We start from the raw sequence: 23,896 nt of genomic DNA on the forward strand, positions 1-23,896 counted from the left end.
GGGCTACGGATGACAACAATGAAGTTCTTCTAGCACCGAAAGAAGACTTCCCAGCAGGCTCTCAACTCTCCCGAAAAATGTGGGTAAACGAAGGTTGTCACAACATGGGACAACCTGCACAAGTGGGACTATTTATAGGGCACTTGGTACCACTGGCACCGATGTGCAGACTATCACACATATCCTCACAGACTGTTCCCTAAGCAAGGCATGTTTTCAAAGATCTGAGAGATGTCTCGGACACTGCTCGAGATGGATTGAAATGCTACGATGAGATTTCATGCATTAAAAAAAAGTGAGCTGATAAAAAAAACGATAAAAAAACAAGATATTTACGACTAAAAGTTTGAATTTCATCCTTCGTATTATTTGCATTCACTGGACTACTGTTTTTATCTTGAGTGTGATTTTCACGTTTCGGTGGATATAACCTCCGACCTTCTTCAGGTGTATCTCATCGAACTCGGGAATTTGGATGGAATTTCGAATAGAACCCTTTATTTACTTCAGGGGGGTAGCATGCTCTTGTTCCGTCAGCCATGACTGGATAGAAGTCCTAAGTAATTCACGATTGTAACTTTCGGTCACCAACATTAAGAATTGAACTTTCAACCTTCAGAAGAAAATCACTTTTACAACTGATTTTTCCAAATACTCTAACCACTGTGCCACGGGTCATTGTGGACAATTCTACTACAAATTTTAGGAGCCTTAAACCTATTTTTAATTGTAAATATCACTTTTTATTACTAATTATTATTACTATATATATATATATATATATATATATATATATATATATATATATATATTATTGCTACTAGTCTCTCGCTCCTAGACAAGGTTCAAAAGAGAGTCGCCAATCTGATAGGCCCTGAACTGGTATCTAAGCTTCAGCCTCTGTCCCATCGACGAAACATTGCATCCCTCTGCCTGTTCTACAAGTATTTTAATGGTGAATGCTCTGGCGAACTGCAGACACTTGTGCCCCCACGACGTAGACACCCTCGACAAACCCGACAGGCAGCTAAATCCCACCCCCACACAGTAGAGATCCCTAGATGGAAAAGATCTTTCTATTCCAGTAGTTTCTTCCCCAGAACCGCTAGACTCTGGAATTCCATTCCAGGTCCCTGCTTCCCCAACTGTACTGACATGCAGAAGTTCAAGTGTAACGTGAACCGACATCTTGCTGCCCAAATCCAAACATAGTACCCCAGTAGTTGTTGCCCCTGATAGTAGCCCCCTACACCAAAGTGGCAATATGCCTTGTTTGGGGTGAAAATATAATATAATAAAAATAAAAATTTAAAAAATTGGTTTTATTTATTACTGCATATATTATCTATTATTTATAATTAATAGTTCCCATATTGTATTAAATTCTATACTAGGTCTACTTAGTAATTGGTTGTCTCCCAGTAAATGATTTGATAACTAACTATAAGAATGTAATTCAAAAGAAGAAAGAGAGAATTATGTGTAAATATTTGTAAACTACACTGGACGAGTTGAAATAATAGTCTGTGTAAGAGCAGGTTAGCCGTGACAAAGAGAAATTATGAATTTCATAATTAAAATTCATCAAAGATTAGTTTAGTTCATCTGTTTAATAGTAAATTAACCCCTTTTAGTTATTTAAATACCCAAGTACAATAACTATTGCATGTAATTAATTGAACAAAAGTTGCTATTTTACCCATAGATGGAGAGTAACTGTAGGTTCATATCTTTTGAAACAGTATTGGTATGTAAAGAACCCAAATAGATCTGACTGGATTTGAACTCAGCACAGATGATTCCATAGTCTACAACGGTATCCATCACACCAGTCACACATTCGTTATCAGATTACAAAATAAGGTGCAAAAATGGAGACGTTTCGATGAACGTCCCAGTTGGAATACTTACGCCAATTGATGTGCACCAGGATCCAACCTTGTGTCACACACGCATGCATCACATGAGCCAAAGTCATTGTTTTGCCGACACCCATTTCGCCATCTGAAAAGCGCTTTGTTAAGAAAAAAAAGAATTTAAAGTTACCCCCCCCCTCAACCATCGATCTGGAAAGATAAAAACTTGGTGTTTCTTTACAATCACTTGTACATTATTATTTTTATTGTTTTATTTTTTCTGTGTGTGTGTACATATATAAATATAAAACAAGATGTATGCATATGTGGGCATGTGTGAAAATATTTAACTGATAAACTCTTAAACTACTGGTCACATAACACTGAACTTAACAGAAAATAATAATCATACACCAAAGATGATTTATAACAAGTAAAATCTTTGTTTGGATGGATGAACAATGTGTACAGGAATATGTTGATAAATTGAAATTCAACTGTTAAGAAAAATGCTTCTAACTTTAAAATATTTGGAAATACTAAATGAAAAGTTTTATTTATTATTAAAAGAACGGACTGAAAAATATTCTCATATAAAAAATTTTTTGCGGTTTAAAAAAATAAAATAAAATAATAAAATATTCGACTTCTTTCGATAGATATAAAAATTCAAAAACAACCCACTTACTGTTATATTTTGTTAGATTAAAATTATCCCAATGTGCAATTGTTACAATGATTGCAAATACATAATTATCCAAATGGAAAATTGTTTTTTCTCTTTAGGAGAATAAAAAACTTGCACAATCTAAGGCAACGAAAAATATTTTTTATGGCCATGTGGTTCAACCGGAAGCTTTCTATACCTACAAGTTGATCAGGAAATGACGTCACGCTGTCATGTTCACTGGACTACTCTCTGTGTGGTGGTGATATAAACCCCCTTAAAAACACTTTAAATATTCAAAAAAAAAAATTAGCAAAAAAAAATCTGAGATTTAGGTAATATTAATTGATGTCTAATAGCTTTTATTAAAATTTCACAAAATTTGGAACTATCTGAATTTCCACAAAAAAGGTTGGTCTCTTTTTTTACACCCTTTACATAAAACTAGATTTAGCCCACATTTGGACCCCTTACTGATATCAACATTGTTCCAACATTTAAAATAATCAGTTTATTAGTTTAGGAATGAACTATGTACATACAAATTGATAAAAATACCGAATTATATATATACTAGCAAGCGGTCAACCAACCTTGTCCTGTTGTAAAATAAACTTAAATATATTTTAATTCATGCAGGTTTCATATTTATTATAACAGAGACAATTTTCTATGGGATATAATATTATACCTAATATATAGTACCGATTTCAAAAGTAAAAAAAAAAATGACTTGATTGCCATCAGCTAGAATTGAAACTAAGACATTTAGCGCTTTAATCGCGTTCCCAACCATTTAAGCTATCAACAGGTAAATAAGAAAAATTTACAATTAAACGATTTGAAGCTATGAATGAATTTACGCATGTGCAGAATAATAATATGTCACCAAGTTGAAATGAAGGTACTATTTGAGGCAAAAAAAAAAAGGCTAAAAGCATTATTTGAATGTCTATGAAAAAATAAATGTAAGAAAAAATAAAAATATTTAGTGTGGGAAATATTAATAATAAAAATAAATGAAATGAAAATAAAATAAAAACAAGCACAAAATAAAAGTATGAATCAAGTTGGATTAAAGATATAACAAAAAATCTGAAAAATAAAATAAATGTTTACTATATTTTCTTAGTTTTTAACCAATGTTTAAATTATATTATGATTGTTTCTTAGTAGTTATGTGAACTTCATTTCCATATTCATGTATTCTGCACTGATATGAAAATAAAAACTATAGCGGAGAAAAGATTCCTAACCATGTAACTGATGAAAATACGCTACACATTTTGATAAAAAACATGGGGCAAAAATGAACATAGAAGAACAGAAAACCAAAACTTTAAATATAATTTCTGTATTAAAAGTAATAGTTATTTAAATATTTCAACATATAATCTTGTGGGGGAAAATCCAGCTCCCCAATAAGGAGCACTCTGGATAGAAACAAAAATAAAAATTGTCTCAGTCATGAAGGATTTCTCCTCTACCGGCCGAGGACAGAAAAAGTGAATTGTAGCATCAGAACAGATACTACACTGTGATCTTGTCCCGAAGGCCAAGAATTGTTTGTGTTTTATGTTTCTGTAATTGTTTCTTCCCTAAATTGATAATTCAGTTTTATCAGTATTAGATTGTATATTGCTTTAAAATTACGAAATTTTACATAGATAATATTTATATTTTATATTGAATAAAGTTCAGTTTCATTATTAATCGAATTGGGTTCCTTTCTTTTCTTTTTTAACATGTTTTAATGCTCTTTCTAAAAATACCGTCATATAGTATCGACAGTAATAATTCAACAAATCTTACATACATTGCTTGCAGGCATTTTTCAGTTAACAGGCCTTCTATATCTTGGTGGCCGTGGTTATATGGGCACGACATCCCATCTGAAAATGCAAATATATCAAATCTGCTTTGAATGTGGTCTATTATATCTTGATTTTAATCTTTGTGAGTTGTGCAAAACTTTCTATTTGGAGAATTAATTTTACCCACCCTGGGACGGGTATCCTTCTAGTATGAATTACTCGCTTCTCACTGCCTCATGCGTGCACATGCTCTTCCCTTTCAGCAGGTCTTTGCCTCCTCTATCTGAATGCCAAGTATGAAATATCACGGTACAGACTTTTCTGACCTTTACAAATCTCAGTAAGTAAAGACAACTATGACTTTCTACAATTTTTATTCCACTAACAGAACTACCCAGTCTTGCCCCGGGGCAAAAGTGCAGTCTATTTCTATTAAAACTCTCTATCTCTCTCTCCCCAAGCTCCTCTTTCTTCTCCACCCATTTCTCTCCAGCTGAAGATACACAAACACATAGGAAACTTCTATTTATATAATAGATTATTTGAGTAATGAGTTTGTTTCAAAATTAATACATAATAACACTGAAAAAAAAAAAAAAAAAAAAAAAACCTCCCCTGACGAAATCTGGCCCAGACAATTAATTTTATGTTTTAAAAAGAATTATATTACTAGAATTTAAATAGCAGATATATTCGTTTTATTTAAAGAATATTTAACTGATAATTAATTTTATGATCAAAAACGGCCATAAATTGTAAAAAGAATTATATTGCTAGAATTTAAATAGCAGATATATTCGTTTTATTTAAAGAATATTTAGCTGATAATGGCATTTGCAGAACAGTCATGTTTTTTCTGAATAGTATTCACTCTGAGAGACATTGTTTCAGAAGGAATATTATTATTAACAGTATATTATATAGATTGATATAGAAAGCGCTGTAGAATTTCCTCAGGGTTTCGTTTGTATGTTATGAAATATTTGGAAATCTTGATGTTGCAAACCTTTAAATAGTAAACTAGCAGGGCTACGTGGCATTGCCTGGAACAAAAGTGTAACCTACTTCTATTAAAATTTATCTTTACCATTCTCTATCCATACATCTATCTTTCTTTCTCAAATCCCCTTTCTCTTCTACCCAGTCCATTCCTCTCTAGACACACACACAACCCTCCTTTGTATAATAGATTCTTTGAGTAATGAGTCGGCATTTTCTTTCCAAAATAGTACATAATAACAATGAAAAATCGATGAAATCTGGCCCAATTAAACTTGAATTATTTATTTTCAAAATTTTAGCTGTTATTCATCCAACGCAACACCGATCAAGAACATAAAAACTTTGTTGGTATTTGTTTTATAGTTTTTTCTTTTAGATGAACACACAAACACATAGACAACTGTCCTTTATATAAGAGATTAGATAAGATTTGCTTCTTAAGATGAGTTTTGTGCGTTTGCCAACTGTGTTGCCTTTATGCTATTTTAAGTATAAAGTTTGATTAATAGACATTATCTGGCCACAGATGAACATGACGCACAAAAGCATTTTCTTTTCTCTCCTTTGAATGAGTCACACTGAAAAGTATAGATTGTCATCCGTCATATTTCCCAATCAAACAGCCCCCATCCCTCGGAGTTTATTAATAACAGAAAGATGGACAAATATGATTTATCATTGTGTAAAGCTATTAATTCCATATCGAAAACCTTTCACTTTCGGAATTTTACCAATTTAATCACAAATTATTAATTATATGACTATTCCAACATTTACCGAATTAACAATATATATATATGTAATTACTTTCGAACCTTGGATCTAAATAACTCCAATCCAATATATTTAATCATTTAGACATCAAATTAGCCATATTAAATGAGGAAGAAATAAACCTTATATTTATTTACACATAAGTCTTGGGTAGTGTTCAATCCCTTATAAAGGGAGAAAACTTTCACAATATTATGTAATTAGAAACTTTTCATATTTCAAAGTGCTTGACTTGAAAAGAACTTTTATAATTATTTTCATAAATAAATATTTATTATTCACAGGTATATTTGTGTCATGTTCAATAACAGTCATCAGTGTGGCTGTATATTAATGTATTGCTGATCAAATGATGTGTGTGTGTGTGTGTGTGTGTGTGTGTGTATATATATAGTATGTTATAAAAATATATATGGCAATTAAGCTATACAGAATTTTCCATGTTTCATCCTTATAAGACACATCAAGCTAATGCATGCGTTAACATGATTTCTCTTAGTCATGACTGGGTAGAAAACCCAAGTAATTTTTCTCTTAGTCATGACTGGGTAGAAAACCCAAGTAATTCACAATTGTATTTTGAGTATCGCTAACAATGAGGATTGAAGTTAATAATTGAATATTACCAAGTACAGGGTGGAATGATAAAATTGTCGCTCTAGAAAAGACACCATGATTCCATTTCCGTTTGATGAAAACCAGTTTTCTTTTTTTGTTGAAAACCATCCACTAGTTGGTCAGTACAAATCCCAAGAGCAACAGGAGCTTTCTATCATGTTTGCAAGTGACACAATGTTCAACAAGCAAAATTGGAGATGTGGCACTGTACAACTCATACTCTTTACCAATTTTTTTTTTTGTTTTGAATTTTTTTCAGTACAGTTGAGGAAGCAGGAACCCAGAAGGGAATTCCAAAGTCTAGCAGTTCTGGAGAAGAAACTACTGGAGTAGAAGGCTCTCTTACATCTAGGGATCTCTACTGTGAAGGGATAGTATTTAACTACTTGTCGGGTTTGTCGGGGGGTATTTACATCGAGGGGGTACAATTTAAGTTATGACAACAGGACCATTGTCAGCACCCTCAAAATGCAAATCTGGATGGTTCAACACTTGAGGGCACAGCTCAACAAAGTTTCCGGCCATGGTTATGGTCTTTGGTGTGGTTTCAAGTAAGGGCCACATCATGCCACCTCACATTTTCAAAATTGGCTTGAAAGTTAACACCAAAGTGTACTTGGATGTGCTGAATGTGGGGATCCCGTGGTACAATCAGGTGGCCACTGGCAGACCCTGGGTGTGGCAGCAGGACTTGGCACTGGCCCACAAGTCCAAAGATACCCAGGCTTGGCTTGAGGAGGAGTGCTATGACTTTGAACCCTTCTCCCACTACCCTCCCTTCTTCCCTGAACTGAACCTGCTGGACTACTTCATTTGGTCATGTGTTAAGAACATTACCAACACAACCTCCCACAACACCAAATCCAGCCTGATCGCTGCCATCCGCTGAGTATTCACTGAGCTCCTGCCCACACTTGTGGAAAAAGCATGCTCCAGTTCCGGACCCGTATCAAGGTGGTGATTGGGGCTGAAGGTGGCTACATTGAATAGCTGTCAGCTCTACTACATAATAACAATCCATCCTCATCTAAAAGATTCAGAAACATATTCATACTAGCAGGAGGACGGCCGTCATTGCCTGGTTATTAAAAAAAAAAATTCTGTGTCCTGGGCGTGAACTCGCATTACTTAAGTTTGCAAGCAAGCACGTTATCGATGGAACTATGAAAACATAGATGTTATAACACTGCAAATGTAACTTTTTAAAGCGAAACAACATTTGTGCATGCCCGACACTGAAACAGCACTGAAAGCAAGCTTTTTACCTGACCCCCACTTCAAACAAAACGACATTTCTACATGAAATAATTGATTTTTCAATTTTTCGATATCATGTATCCGAGAGATCGCCTTTTTTTTTTTTTTTTTTTTTTTTTTTTTTTTACTCATGTTCACCTCTTACAAAGCATATTGCCACTTAGACATAAGGGGCTACAATATGGGGCCATATCTAGGAAAGATTAACAAGATATTTGTTTATGTTACATTTAAACTTCTGCATATCAGTACAGCCGGCAACAGGAAGGGAATTCCAAAGTCTAGCTGTTCGAGGGAAGAAACTATTAGAATAGAAAGCTTTCTGGCATTTAGGGACAACAACAGTGAAGGGGTGAGATCTTATTGCTAAGCTGGTTTGTTGGGGATATGTACGTCGAGGGGGTACAAGTGAAACAAGTTCATCAGAACACATTCCATTAAAATATTTGTAAAACAGGCACAGTGATGCAACATTGCAGCGATGAGACAGAGGCTGGAGCTTAGTAGATAAAGTGGGACCGATTAGATTGACAACTCTTTTTTGGACTTTATCTAAGAGGAAGAGACAAGTAATAGATGCACCAGCCCAGATATGGCAACAATACTCCATGCATAGGCGAATGGTGGCCTTGTAAAGGTACAGGATACTCTCAGGCATGAGTAGTCTTCTAGCTCGATAAAGGGTACCCACCTTCTTTGCAGCAGCTTTTGCAATGTCCTCTATGTATTAGTTCATATTGCCCGCAAGGTAGAATTCTTAGGTAGGGTGCTATTTGTCATGGATATAGGGGTTTGAAGAGGCGTCTTGTAATTGTTAAAGGAGAGCAGTTTAGTTTTACTAGCATTAACTCTTTCTAACAATACCATGTTCGTTCCTGTCTGATGTAGATGACAAACGTTTTTAGCAGATATACGAACACACACACACAGACGTTTGCCTTTTATATAATAGACTTACATGGATACCCACCATTGCCTGGGGTCAACATGAAGTTTGGTTTGGACACACCTGCTATACTAAGTATGTTTAATACTTTTATCAATACTCCCACAACAATTTCAAAAATAAAAGAATTGATAAAAACTCAAAAATGTAATCACTTCAAAAAAAATAATAGATAAAAAGAGAAACTATTTTCCGGATATTGTGCACTTTTTGTTGCCTGTTCACTGGGACCACCCTCCCTCCCACAATAAAATAAAAAATAAACTAATCAAAACAATTTTTCTGTCAATCAAAATAGCTAGGAGTGGCCATGTGACAAAAAATAAATAAAATGAGCCGCGGCAGCTGGGCTCGAACATGAAACCTACTTAAAAAGTTATGGAAAAACGCATTTGCCCATATAACTCATGATGTTGCAAAAAAAAAAAAAAGTGTTTTAAAAAGTTTGAGTTAATTATGTATGCATGACTTGCAAAAACACGTGTCGCAAAAAGGTGACACCTCCCTTGCAAAAAATGGTCTTGCTGATAACCACAGAATTAATCTTTTGTTTCTGATCTTCACATATTACGCATCCGAGGCATTGCTCTTTCAGATGGCACTGATCTGGACCTAGTCAGATGCGGCTGATAAGTTTTTAGCAGGCATACAAACACACAGATATCTCTCCTTTATATAATAGACTAGCATGGATACCTAGCGTTGCCCAGGCGAACATGAAGTTCGATTTTGATACAGCTGCTATACTAACGATATTGAGCAACCCCCATAAAAAAGTAGGCAACAACTTCCCCACCAACCCATGTGCTGCACCCCTTAAAAAAATAAATGAATCAAAACAACTTTTCTTTCAATCAAAATAACGGCCAGTGCCCATGCGACCACAAAAAAATTAGCCGCAGTAGGCAGGTGCGAACCTGAACTGCAAAAGAGGGAAAGAAAGGAAAAACATTACTGGCAAACGCTTGCCGAGTGTTTGGAGGTGTAAAAGAAACCGGAAACGTTTAGATAATGACCCAACGTGCTAACCAACTGAGCTAACACGACGAACATGAAATTTAGTCAGTTCTTCAACTATTTAAACTAAATCAGGTCATGACGTCATCTGACGCATGCGTAGAACCTGTCGTCCTCATGAGAGGATGGTTTTTTGTTGACCCCGCCCCCGCCCCCTGTAGAAAATTGTCGATTTCGGGGTGAAAAAATTAACGTTTTTGGCCAATTTTTTTATATTTTTTGGGCGAAGGATGGAGCTTCAATATGATACCAAGTTTGTGAATTTTTGTTCCGTTTGTCGAAAGTTTTTAGCGGACACACAAATATACATACATACATACACACATTTTCGCTTTTATATTTATAGACTAGCGGGGCTACCCGGCGTTGCTCGGGACCGTATAAGCAGTGAGAAAATTGAAGTTGATTTTGAACATATTTGTTATTCTTCGGATAGAGGAATTTTTAATGTCTATGTTTTGAGCAAAAGAATATTTTACCTAACCTAGGACGCTTATTACACATATCAAATAATTGTACCTTATCTAGGATAAGTAATTTATATCATATATATCATATATATGAAATAATGTTTCCTTTGCAGGGATGGGTAATATACAACACATATTTAAAATAATTTTACCTACCCTCGGACGGGTAATAAAAATAAATACATGAAACAATTTCACATACTATCGACAGGTATTGTACAACATGTTAAATAATTTCTCTTACCACCAACACTACCATAATTTTAAGAAAACTGAAACAATTTTTAGAAAATAGATCATTAGACTTTCCAAATTAGTACATAAATACATCATCTTGGTTAAGAATTTGGCAACCATTGCTTCAGCAAAAATTTCAATATTACTGTTTTTTTTTCCTTCGTCACTATCGGCACTAAAATTGTAAGAAACATTATGACAGTTTTTTAACAATGTCTCAGTAGGATTTTCAAATTAATGCATAAATACATTGGCAGTGATTAGACAACCATTGCTTCATTATCAAATTCCACATTACTGTGTTTAATTTTAATTCCCCACTACCGACACCAACTTTTTTTGAAAAATACTTCATTTTTTGAAGATTACTCAGTAGGTTTGGCAAACAAATAACAAATGTGTTAAGTTTATTGATTAGGCAATCCTTGCTTCACTACAAAATTCCACATTACTGTGTTCTATTCCTCCCGACTACCAATGCCATATTTTTAAGTGAAATGATATCATTTCTGGAACATAACTGAGCAGGTTTTCCAAGTAAGTATAGAAATAAAATTTAAAAAATATGGATCACCCCCCTACAGAAACTGGCCTAGTAAACTTTCATAAAAAACCAACAATATATATGAATTAATCTAATTTTGAGATCGTAAACTGTTTCAGCCATATCCGGAATAAACTTCACAAATAAAGTAATTTTGAGATTGAAAATTGTTTAAGCCATTTCCAGGACAAACTTACATTCTACCACCCTCATTTAATCTAAGCAATGCTGGGTATTCTGCTAGTATATATATATGACCAAGACAATGTTGCTTAACTTTGGTGATCTACATAAAGCATTTGGAATTCACACATAGTCACCCATCTGATAATGACCAAGACAATGTTGCTTAACTTTGGTGATCTACAAAAAACATTTGGTATTCCCAAATAGTCACCCACCTGACAATGACCAGACTCCATGTTGCTTAACTTTGGTGATCTACATAAAGCATTTTGTATTCCCAAGTAGCACCTTCAAAATTTTTCAAATCGGACCTATACTGCACAAGCACCTTAAAGTATTCTGCTAGTACATATACACCAATTTTATCCAATCCCGGGCTACGCTGGGTATTCTGCTAGTACATATATCCAGCTATGTAATACAATCCCGGACGCCGCCGGGAATTAGGCTAGTACATATATCAAATAATCTTATCCGATCCCAGGCAACGCTGGGTATTCTGCTAGGAAACATTCAATGTATTTCCACCTACGTCGGATAACCTGCTAATACATAATACTTTTATATGAATTCCTTAAACCGCTTCTTCCTTAACTGAAGATTATATAAAAAACATAACCTCCCAATACTAAGAATGGCTTTTTGAATAATAATGGTTGTATTTCAAAATTTGGAATCAGCAATTTAGCGATGTGTGATGTTTGGAACATGACATCTTGTCTGAATGTAATATATGATAAATATATAATATGCATTTTTTTTTTATTTGGTCTTTTGGCCAAGATCAAAGTGTAGTATCTGTTTTTAGAAGTCAAGCGGTTTCATCTTCCCCCCCACCTCCCACTAAGAAATTAAATTTAGAAATGAATTGTTTACATTTTAAAACATAGTAAAACGATTTCCTCTCTCTCTCTTTCCCATAAACAAAGAAGAATACAAAAAAAAAAAATGGCTGTATGTTAAATTTTAGTACTGTTTCGTCTCATACCTAATTAATTTTTAAGCGTAAATTTTTTTTGTTCTGGACAGTTTTGCTTGTAATGTGTCTTTAACTATCGTATCTAACAATTTTTAACCTGCTAATAACTTTGGTGACGTTTTCATAACGTGTAAGCTAATATTTTAATTGGTATGATAGTTGCCTTGTTTACCGATAACAATCTTTTATTATATGCAATGTTTTTATATACAGACCGCCATTACAGCTTGCTGACAGCAAGGTCACGGGCCCTTCCCTCGTAAAAAAACGATCAGCTGACTAACTTAGAGTGGACCTTTTGGGCCAAAAATTCGATATTTATTGTCCGGAGGGTCGGGCTTTAATATGATACCTAATTTGTGAATTTTTGTTCTGTCTGTCAAAAGTTTTTGGCAGACATACAAACATACATACACACATTTTTGCTTTTATATATATAGACTAGTGGGGGTACCCGGCGTTGCCCGGGTGTTTAGAGGGTTACCCTGTTTTAATATTATAAAAAAAAACATGATGTTAAAAAAAATTGGAAAAACCAAAACAAAGCAAAACAGCAAACAAACGTACAAAAAAAAAAGAAAAAAAAAGAAAAGAAAAAGGTGTAAAAGAGGAAAAAAGTTTAGGTAGAAAGACAAGCTCGAACTCAAAGCATCGAAGCTTGGGCGGAAAAAAAATGCCCGACACGTTACCCCTAAGCCAAACGGATAAAATTAAACCTTTAAAAACACTTGCAGGTGGTTGAAACTAACGTGACCGTTTTCTAGGTCAAACATGACGTCATTGTCGTAGTAGCAGGATGAGAGAAAATAAAGGAGCGATTTTTTCGGCACCCCTCCCTGTACAAAATTGATGATTTTAGGGTGAAGGAATTAATGTTTGTGGCCAACTTTTCAATATTTGTCGGGCAAAGTTTCGAGCTTTAAAATGATACCTATGTGTCGAAAATCCGTGGCCTGTGTCAAAAGTTTTTGCGAGACACACAAACATTTTCGCTTTTATATATATATATATATATATATATATATATATATATATATATATATATATATATATATATATATATATATTTTTTTTCATTTACTGTTTAAGAAAAGTAAAACTGATCATAAATAGACTTTGCATAGAAAATGAGATTCCAATCATTTTCAAAATTGGAAGAGACAGGATTAATTCAATGGACAATGTTCTTTTGTGTTTCAAAAAGATTTTTTTGTGTATTTTTCGAAAGCTAACAAAAGAGAAAATCACATCTTCACAGTGGAATTAGGTTTCCGAAAGATTAGAAGACATAAATTGGTGTTTGTTTTCTTCAATCAATTTAATGTCTAGCTTTTATGTTCTTGCTACAAACGACTAAACATAATAAAAATGAAAATGATGTTTAGAATTTAGGAGAAAGAAACGGGGGGGAAAAAATGAAAGATAATTTTCCGAGTGAGAAATAAAAAAGATTTGCTTGGAAAAGGCAAAACCAAAGTTACGATGTACTCGTCTAAAAAAATAGAAAAAGAAATTTTAGACAAGATATATTTTGACTATTGTTAAATCATTATCTGCTATTAAATAAAAGGCAGTTGTCTGTATGTATGTCCAGCTAAAAGTAAAAAAACTACAAAACAAAGACCTACAAAGTTGGTACATACACTGTCTCAAAATGCTTCCTTTGAAACAAGATTGTAGGACCTGTGAGCATACCTTGTTTGAATAAAAGCAGTTAGGTCTGTTCGAGCACACTTCTTCCAAAGGTGAACATGTGAAACTAGCTGCTGGAAAGAGTGGTATCTGTAGAGTTACTCAATATCTTCAAAACCAGACTAAAACAAACATTGGCGGAATCACCCACTTCACTTTGACTACAAATCTAGAGATTATGTGTATTGGGAGACTGTAATCTTGGGTGTATAGGCTTATGTTCCTTCTCACCATATATTGTATTGTATTGATCGGCATTGCCAGGAATGAATTTTTAAAATTAAAAAAAATTACTCATTCTCTGGGGATCAACTGGGCCAGATTTCATTGGGTGGGTGGAGGGTTGGAGTCGGCTTTTTCACTGGTATTATGTACTATTTTAGAAAGAAAATAACACATTCTTAAAAGAATCTATCTTCTATTATATAAAGGACAAACGTCTCTGAGTGTTAGTGTGTGTGTTTGTATGTCCACTAAAACTTGTCATCCACATCAAACAGGTACAAATGTGGTATCATTAGAAAGAGCAATCTCACGGACACATAATATCAAAAAATTGGAAAAAACTGCCAATTATCTTGTGTAGAAATCTCATTTTGTTTACAGGTGGGATCAGATAAAAATGTTGTTTTTGACGCAGTTTGTAAACTGCGCAGACGCGAATGGTCATTATGTTTTTCCATTTTAAAAAGCTAAATTTGTGACATGATAACATCTGTGTCCTCCTAGGCCTATCGATAACGCGTTCACTTACTAACTTAAGTTATGCGAGTTTATGCCCAGCATGCATCAATTCAAAAAAAATTTTTTTTTTTTTTTGCTTACAAAATTTTGCTTTTGGTTTCACTGATGCCACTCAAATCCCTTTTTTTTATGATCAGGCAACGCCAAGTGCTCTCCTGCTAATATAAATATGTTTCTGAATTTTTTTTAGATGAAGATAGATTGTTTGGACTATATTTTTTTATATAATGACCAGGCAACGCTGCGCATTCCCCCTCTCCCCCACTCGTCTATTATACATGTCTGCATCTATGTCTGTATTGAAAGGAATGGACTGGGTGGAAGAGAAACTGAGGATTGGGAAGAGGGGGGATAGAATGGGATGAGGTAAGAGAGACAGAGAAAGAGGTAGAAGTTTTACTTACTTACTAGGTTACAGTTTTGCCCTGGACAACACTGAGTCGTCCTGCAAATCTTATAGATAAAATAAAGACAATGGTTTTATTAAGAACTATAAGGGTGGGGGTGTCCAATTGTAAAATACACTTAAATATATTTTAATTAAACGTAGATTTTGTATTTATTATTAAGGAGCCAATTCTCTATCAATTATTATATTGTACCTAATATATATGATTTCAAAAGTAAAAAAACTTGGGTGACATCAGCTAGAATCAAAACCAAAACATTTAAAACTCCAGATGCGTTCTCTACCATTTGAACTATTGACAGATGAGAAAGATTTTAAAATTAAACGACTTCAATCTATGAATGAAATTGCGCATGCGCAAAAGTAATAGAAATATGTCGACAAGTTGAAATGAACATCTTGAATTTCAACTTGTCGACATATTTCTGTATGCATTAATTATATCCAAACAAAGATTTTACGCGTTATAAACCATCCTTGGTGTATAATTACTATTTTCTGTTAATTTCAGTGTTATGTGACCAGTAGTTTAAGAGTTTATTGGTTAAATATTTTCACATGGACACACACTCACATACACATTTACTGTTTTATTTATATAAATAAGATAATGAACAGCATAATCACGTTGGATCATCGAAATTAAGCAACGTTGAACCTAGTCAGTACTAAATGGGTGACCATTTTAGACTTCCAGGTGCTGTATATGTTTTCCGCTTATCTCAGCATTGTTTCCAATCGTGCTGGACTTCTCCTTGCCACTGGACTCAAACAGTGCTGATTTAGGAGAGGTATGGTTGGTGATTACGCAACCCTTGCCTCACAATTATATGCGCAGCTACCCATACAGGGGTATACTTTATCTTTCTAGACTGAACGAAGGCATCAAAGGTGTTAATAAGCTTTTTTAGTTAAATAGATTACGTATTGATGATTGTTCCTTTTTACTTGCTTCCCCATGAGGGAAGAGTTAGGCACAAGGTCGGTTTTTAATGTGAGGAAAATCCACCTCTTCAAAAAGGGGTACTCTGGATAGGAACAAAAATAAAAATTGTGTCAGTCATGAAGGATTTCTCTTCTACTGACCAAAGACAGAAAAAGTGAAGTATAGCATCAGAACAGATACTACACTGTAATTTTGGCCCGAAAGCCAAGAGAAAAATTTTATTTGATTTCATGATGTTTAATATTTAGTCTTGCTTAAGAATTCTTATTTTATTAGTCATAAACAAAGAAAGAGAAAGGAGCTTTTATCCTAACAATCAGAAGTCCTCCTAGCACTATACAAATCAACAGGTACTACTTTTATAAGAGACAAATATTTGGACATTCATTGGTGAAAATAAGGCTTTCTTTGTTGTATTTGTATGGCAGGGAAAAAGGAAAGCTTTTCTGTTTTAAGCAACATATGAACATGGGATTTAAAAATTATTTGGTGGCATAAATAAAGGCAGAGATTATGAGTTTGAACCTCACCCAAGTATAATTATTTCACTAAAAGTGGGAAGGATCAAACAATATACAAAAAGAGAGCGTGAAAGTGATAAAAGTTATTAATGGCTCAACTTGATAAGTTATTCATAAATTACAGATGATTAGAACAATAAAAATGAAAGTGTTTTTTTTTTTTCAAACATACCTCAATCCCAAAATCAAGGAATATTCTAACATCTATTTTGTATGATTAAAATACATAGGAACAAAAATCCTTAAGAAAACAAACACTGACTAATTCAGATTTAATAATGCTCAATTTGGTTAGGAAAGCAATTATTATAGTGAATATAATAGAAAGTTATGTTTCTGAATGTTTGTGATAAGGATTGATAATTTGTATTATTTAGATTATTCAGATTATCATTCTCATGTTGAGTGTTAATCACAGAATGCTTCGGCTGATATAACCTCTGACCTTCTTCCGGTGTGTCTTAATCTGAAATCTGTATGGAATTTCAAATGGAACCCTTTATTTAATTTACAGGGGTAGCATGCTCTTGTTCTATCAGTCATGACTGGGTAGAAGTCCCAAGTTATTTTTTATTTTTTTTTTTTTTACTTGGGAGTCACCATTTATCATGGCCCAAAGGCCACTCGAGGATACAGGTTAATGAATGTAAGATGATAGTGTAGTAATCGTTAATGGTGTAAATTGGGTTCAATTTGATTATTTATGGGAATGGCTCAACAAGAATATTTTTACATTGGATTTGAAGGCAACCATGTTGTATTCAACAAGCAAGCGGAACAGTGTTCCACAAGCAGTTAATTCTGGGAAAGAAGCTTTGTTTACAAAATCTGCGTTTAGATTCAGGCACAGATAGGGAGTGGAGGGAATTATATATATGTAGCTAGTTGAGTGCTTTTTTGTGAAAGTTTGGCAAGGGGGGACCATAGATTGAAGTTCAGTGAAGCACTTGCCATGAAAATAACGATAGAGCAGAGACAGGCTTGCAACATCTCTTCTGTGGCAAAGAGGTTGCAGGAAAGAGAAAAGGGCATCACCTACTAGGTTTCGAAGCCAGTCAAACTCAAAGCTGGTTAGGTAACACCAAGCATCTCCTAGCCAGATGCGGCAACAATACTCCATTTTAGTGCATTATCTGGCTCTTATACAGATAGAAGATTGCATCGGTAGTGAAATACCTACTAGAGCGATAGAGTGATCCAACCATTTTTCTAGCAATCTTAGCAACAGATTTTATGTATGTGTTCCATTTCAGATCAAGAACGAAGATCAGTTCCAGAAACTTGTCAAGACATGGAGCTTCCCCAAGATGAATCATTTATTTCAATTGGGGCATGACGGGGGATCAGAGTGATTATGATGAAAGGAGAAACTTGGTTTTCAAAGCATTAAAATTAACCAGTCACCTTTTTCCCCATTGCACCACATGCTCAAGATCAGAAGAGAGAGAATCAGAAAGATCTTGGTCATTGCTGGCCTTGAAGTGTTGTCATAGATTATAGTGTCATCTGCATAAATGTCTACAAATGACCTAAGAATGTGATTTGGAAGACCATTGGTAAAGATCAAGAAGAGAGTGGGGCCCAGGATGGAACCTTGAGGGATTCCAGGATTAATATCATTTCTGCCAATCAATGACTACTTTTTAGAGAGAAAGGGTCTAATAATTGAAAAGACATTTCCATGCAATTCCATAGCTGGCGATCTTGTGAAATAGACCATTATGCCATACTCTATCAAAAGCCTTTGGCAAGTCAAGAGCTACTGTTCTAGAAATGAAGCCTCTATCAAGAGATTCACTGATCCTGTGATATTAGTTAGTACATCAGCTGTAGATCTCACAGAACAGAAACCATATTACATTTCATTGAGCAGGTTGACCACTTCTCTATTCATCACAGATTCCAGCAACTTACTCATGATGCACAGGAGACTGACTGATTTATACTGAAAGAGAGATGACGGATCCCCAGAATTTTTAAATATGTGGCAGACTGATGAAGTAATTCATAATTGTATTTTAAGCATTAATGGCACTGAGGATTGAACCTCCAACCTCCAGAAGAGTGTAACTTACAACTGAATTTTACCAAGTACTTTATCCACTATGTCGAATTCGACAAGATACACCTGAAGAAGGTCAGCGGTTATATCAACTGAAACGTTGTACAAATAATATTGGGATGTTTGTAGTGCCATGTCACACAAGGAAAGGGACCCTGCACTCATCCCTGGTGGGCTTTCCTGAGGCCACAGTCCTAGTAGGTGGAAGGTCAGCTAATGGTCTACTTGTGTTGCATGCCTGGTGTTCTGCATAACCAATTGTTCAGCACCCCTTACCTAAACTGAAACTTAATAAAAAAAATGACAGTACAATCTAAAATTATGCTTAAACCAGGTCAAAACTCAAAGGAAATCAAATTGCCTCCTCCCTTGAGGCTTGCATTTACTAACATCCATGGGCTTAGAACTAATTTAAATGATGTTGAAGCATTTCTCCTAACAAACACCCCGGATATCTTAGCACTAACCTACACTCCTCCATTCCCTCTAACTACTTTAACATGCCCAGATATCTCCCACTCTGCCGTAAGGACTCTGACAGACATATGCATGGGCTTGGAGTCTATATTCGAAACACCCTCCCCTTGACTAGAGAAAGAAAACGAGAAGCGGACGATCAAGCCTTTATGTGCTTCAGACTAAATATGCAACATAACATTAGCTACTTTTATTTTCTCTACTGCTCTCCCTCGACCCAGGACTGTACCCTAATAAACAAAGTCTCTGACAGCATAGATACTGCACTTTCCCTCAACACTAGTGCACAAGTTCATGTATTTGGTTACTTCAATATCCACCACAGTAACTGGCTTGGATTCTCTAATTACACAGACGCAGCTGGTACCATAACACATAGCTTGTCTATATCTCACTCCCTATCACAGACGGTTACATTTCCAACCTGTTTCCCTGACCAGCAAGAGCAACACGCATCACTTTTAGATCTGTTTCTGACCCCAGTTCCTGATGATTGTGTTACGAACGCCCACAGCCCACTTGGGAATGCTGATCATATGGTGATAATAGTTAAAATCACCCTAAACTCTAGAGCCAAAATGGAAGAGCCAGTGCTCAAAACAACAAAATATTATAAAAAGGCTGACTGGGAAGCAATCAAGGATCTCATTAGAGACGCCCCAAGGCAAAATATCTTTTCACTTCCTGTTGAACAGTGCGCAAATGAGACCACCGAATGGTTCAAAACAGCAATTGAAGCACATGTCCCCACGCGGAAATTTTATAGCAAGCCCCACCATACCCAATAGTTTACTTCCACATGTGCAGCTGCCATCGTGCAAAGGCAGCACGTGTACTACAGATTAAACCGACATAAATCCAGTTCAAACAGACAGAAATATATAGAAGCCAGAAGTAACTGTAAGAAAGAAATAGCGACAGCTAAGAGAGAATTTACTGAAACCACCCAAAAACGCATCGAAGCTCAGAAATTAGGAACCTGTGACTTCTGGAAAATCTACAACAGTGTAGTAAATAATGGGCAATCAACAATTCCCCCAATATCCAACAATCATGAAGTTGTTTGCTCAGCAATCGAGAAGGCTAATATGCTTGCCAGTCAGTTTGCCTCCAACTCCACACTGGACCCTGCTAACCATCCTCTCCCAGACTTTCCTTTGTGGATAGACGCCACACTTGACGATCTGAAAATCACTCCTTCTCAGGTGCATGCCATTATAAAAAATGTTGACACTGCAAAAGCATGTGGACCTGATCTCATCCTGGCTGTGCTATTAAAAAAGTGCTCCGCCGAAGTAGCTCCAATCCTCTCCAAACTTTTACAACAAATGCCTTAATAAATCTTGCTTTCCTGCCTGCTGAAAAACTGCTTCTGTGGTATCAGTTTTCAAGAATTCTGGTGAAAGAACTGACCTAGCAAATTACCGCCCCATTAGCCTCCTCCCACTTTTTGCCAAAATATTTGAGTCCATAATTAACCAAGCTCTAGCTTACAGATGCTAAAATTCTAACCGACCAACAATATGGATTAAGCAAGCCCGTTCCAGAGCAGACATTCTAACTGTAATCTCTGAGTGTATATACCATTCACTTGACAAAGCAGGGTAGGGTAGAGCGGTAGCTCTAGATATATCTAAGGCTTTTGACAGGGTATGGCATGAAGGTCTTCTCATGAAAATCAGATCATACGGTATCACTGGAAGAATACTTAACATAATTAAATCCTTCTTAAGAGAAAAATCCAGGTTGTTCTTGATGGCCGTACATCTGAACAATATGATATAAATGCAGGAGTGCCTCGGGGTCTATCCTTGGACCTCTATTATTCCTAATATTCATAAATTACCTCCCTGACAAAATTGTCTGTGAGATGGGTATATATGCTGATGACACCACGCTCTATAACAGACATGACAGGAAAACAAATGAACACATATCTAAAGAAATGGCAGAAACACTAGAGAATGATCACCATTCTGTAATGGAATAGGGATAAAAATGGATGGTCACATTCAATACTGCCAAGACTAAACTTGTTTCCTTCAATAACTACAAGAAACCTTCTCTACCACCAATAGTAATGGCCAAAGATTCTTTATCTGAAAGTACATCTTTTAAACTCCTCAGCTTAACGTTCACAGGAAACATAAGTTGGAACAATTACATTCAGAGCATTGCCAGGACCGCTGCGAAAAAGGTAGGTTCTCTCTACCGTGCTAGAAAGTACCTGACCCCTGAAAGTATCCTGTAAGGCCACCATTCGCCCATGTATGGAGTATTGTTGTCATATTTGGGCTGGTGCATCTGCTACTAGTCTCTCACTCCTAGACAAGGTTCAAAAGAGAGTCACCAACCTAATAGGTCCTGAACTATCATCCAAGCTTCAGCCTCTGTCCCTTCGACGAAATGTTGCATCCCTCTGCCTGTTCTACAAGTACTTTAACGGTGTATGTTCCGACGAGCTGCAAGCACTTGTACCCCCTCTACGTAAATACCCCCGACAAACCCGACAAGCAGTACAATCCCTCCCCTTAACAGTAGAGATCCCTAGATGTAAGAGAGCCTTCTACTCCAGTAGTTTCTTCCCCAGAACCGCTAGACTTTGGAACTCCCTGCCAGGTTCCTGCTTCCCCAACTGTACTGACATGCAGAAGTTCAAGTGTAACGTGAACCGACATCTTGCTGCCCAACTCCCCACCTAGTACCCCTGTAGCCAGCGTCCCTAATAGTAGCCCCCTACATCAAAGTGGCAATGTGCCTTGTTTGGGGTGAAAATGTAATTTAAAAAAATAAATAAATAAAAAAAATAACACACAAGATGAGAACATTTGTACGAAGAATCAAATAATATGAATGAATTTATTCATTACAGCCAATGTCTGATTAAAAAAAAAAAGATATATTTTCATCTTTATCTACTCCATACAAGATAATACTTCTTAAACTCTATACAAGATAATACTTCTTAAACTCTATACAAGATAATACTTCTTAAACTCTATACAAGATAATACTTCTTAAACTCTATACAAGATAATACTTCTTAAACTCTATACAAGATAATACTTCTTAAACTCTATACAAGATAATACTTCTTAAACTCTATACGCGATAATACTTCTTAAACTCTATACGCGATAATACTTCTTAAACTCTATAAGCTGCAAACCTCTTCATGTTGGTTATTGGGGAATTTATTATTTTATTCTTTTACTTTTTCATGAAAAATAATCTGTAATCTGCAAAATGTCAGTATGTTTTTGTATTTTATTATGGCTGCCAAAAATGTTTTATGCATTTTTATTTCTGGATCAAGTAAAGAATAGATACCCTGTAGCAGATGACGACGACTAGTGACAACTGACACACATTTCAATTGACATCGGTGATTCGACCGTGACATTGGCACAAGCACATGGCGTTGGTTGTTTGTAAACGCGTCAAATAGCAGACGTAAGCGAATATTCTCAAGCAAGATTTTTTAAAAATATATTTACAAAACATTTTTTTAAGTAAGTAACAAAACGAATGTATTTAAATAAAAGATATTTAAATAAATGGGTGCCTTTCTGAGTGCGTTTTTAATATATTTAAAGAACTTTTAAAAAGTAACTTAGAATAATAATAATTATAATAAAATAAATAACTAAATACATTTAAGCCAAACTTATTAATGGCAAAAACAAATATAAAATAACTGCCTTGTTCGGATTTTGTTTCAGTTTGTTTCACGGATTTTTGCGACCAAGATTGATTTTTATGTACAGCTTTCTTTTTGTTTTGTTTTTTTTTCTGTCTGCATTTTTAATACAATACAGACAGAAATCTTGTGAAGTAGACCTTTATGCTAAGCCCTATCAAATACTTTTGATATGTCAAGAGTTATTGCTCTGGAGACAAAACCCCTGTTGATAGATCCACTGATCCTATGTAAAATTAGTTAGTACATCAGCTGTAGATCTCACCGGATGGAAACCATATCGTTTGTCACCGAGTAGGTAGTTTTTGCTGAGGTGGTTGACAATTTCTCTATTTAATATGGATTCAAGCAACTTACTCATGACACACAGACAACTAATTGGTCTATACTAAGATGCAGAAGACATCTATCCCCCAATTTTAAATATTGGGCAAACTAATAATTAATTTTTCAAGGTGTTGGGAAGCATTTCTCTTTTATGCATAGATTGAACAGCTTTGCAAGAATGGGTGTTCTGGTTGCAGCTTTTTTAGTATTATAACTGGAATATTATCGAAACCAGTCGCTATGCTGGCATCAAGGTTCTTGATGAGTGTGTCAACATTACGAACAGATGTGCATATCACTCCGATTATTTTGAGTCTTGGGAGAAAATTTGGAAGGTAGGAGATCTTGATCACATGGGGTTGAGTTTGCTGCAAAGTTCTTGACAAATAGTTTGGCTTTGTCAGATGCTGACGAAATTACCTCAGGCCAGTTGATGATGGTCGGATAGAGGACACACATCTATTTAGGACTTTGTTATTTACAAAAACTCATAGGAACCAAACATTTGTTCTACTTTTGACCTTGATAGACTGAGCCTACGACACTGTTTTCTATAATCCTTTTGCAGTGATTGCTCACAGTTCTATAGACGACTTTAAACAATCTAAAAATGTCCACTTACCCATTTATCTGATACTTGTCTTGATATGA

General features: G+C 35.2%; 1 protein-coding gene across 6 annotated transcripts in view; it reads right to left on the reverse strand.

The window, feature by feature from the left end:
• Window positions 1-23,896, reverse strand: part of LOC145270473 (small ribosomal subunit protein mS29-like) — a 536,140-nt gene that overhangs the window by 98,466 nt on the left and 413,778 nt on the right. For all 6 annotated transcript variants that reach the window (XM_080126119.1, XM_080126129.1, XM_080126147.1 and 3 more), the window contains one exon: window positions 1,912-2,004. In XM_080126119.1, the coding sequence (XP_079982245.1) occupies window positions 1,912-2,004 (93 nt within the window). The remainder of the gene's footprint in view (window positions 1-1,911; window positions 2,005-23,896) is intronic.

The sequence above is a fragment of the Euprymna scolopes genome, chromosome 4 (assembly GCF_053919585.1).
Source record: "Euprymna scolopes isolate OS-2025 chromosome 4, ASM5391958v1, whole genome shotgun sequence".
NCBI lineage: Eukaryota > Metazoa > Mollusca > Cephalopoda > Sepiida > Sepiolidae > Euprymna > Euprymna scolopes.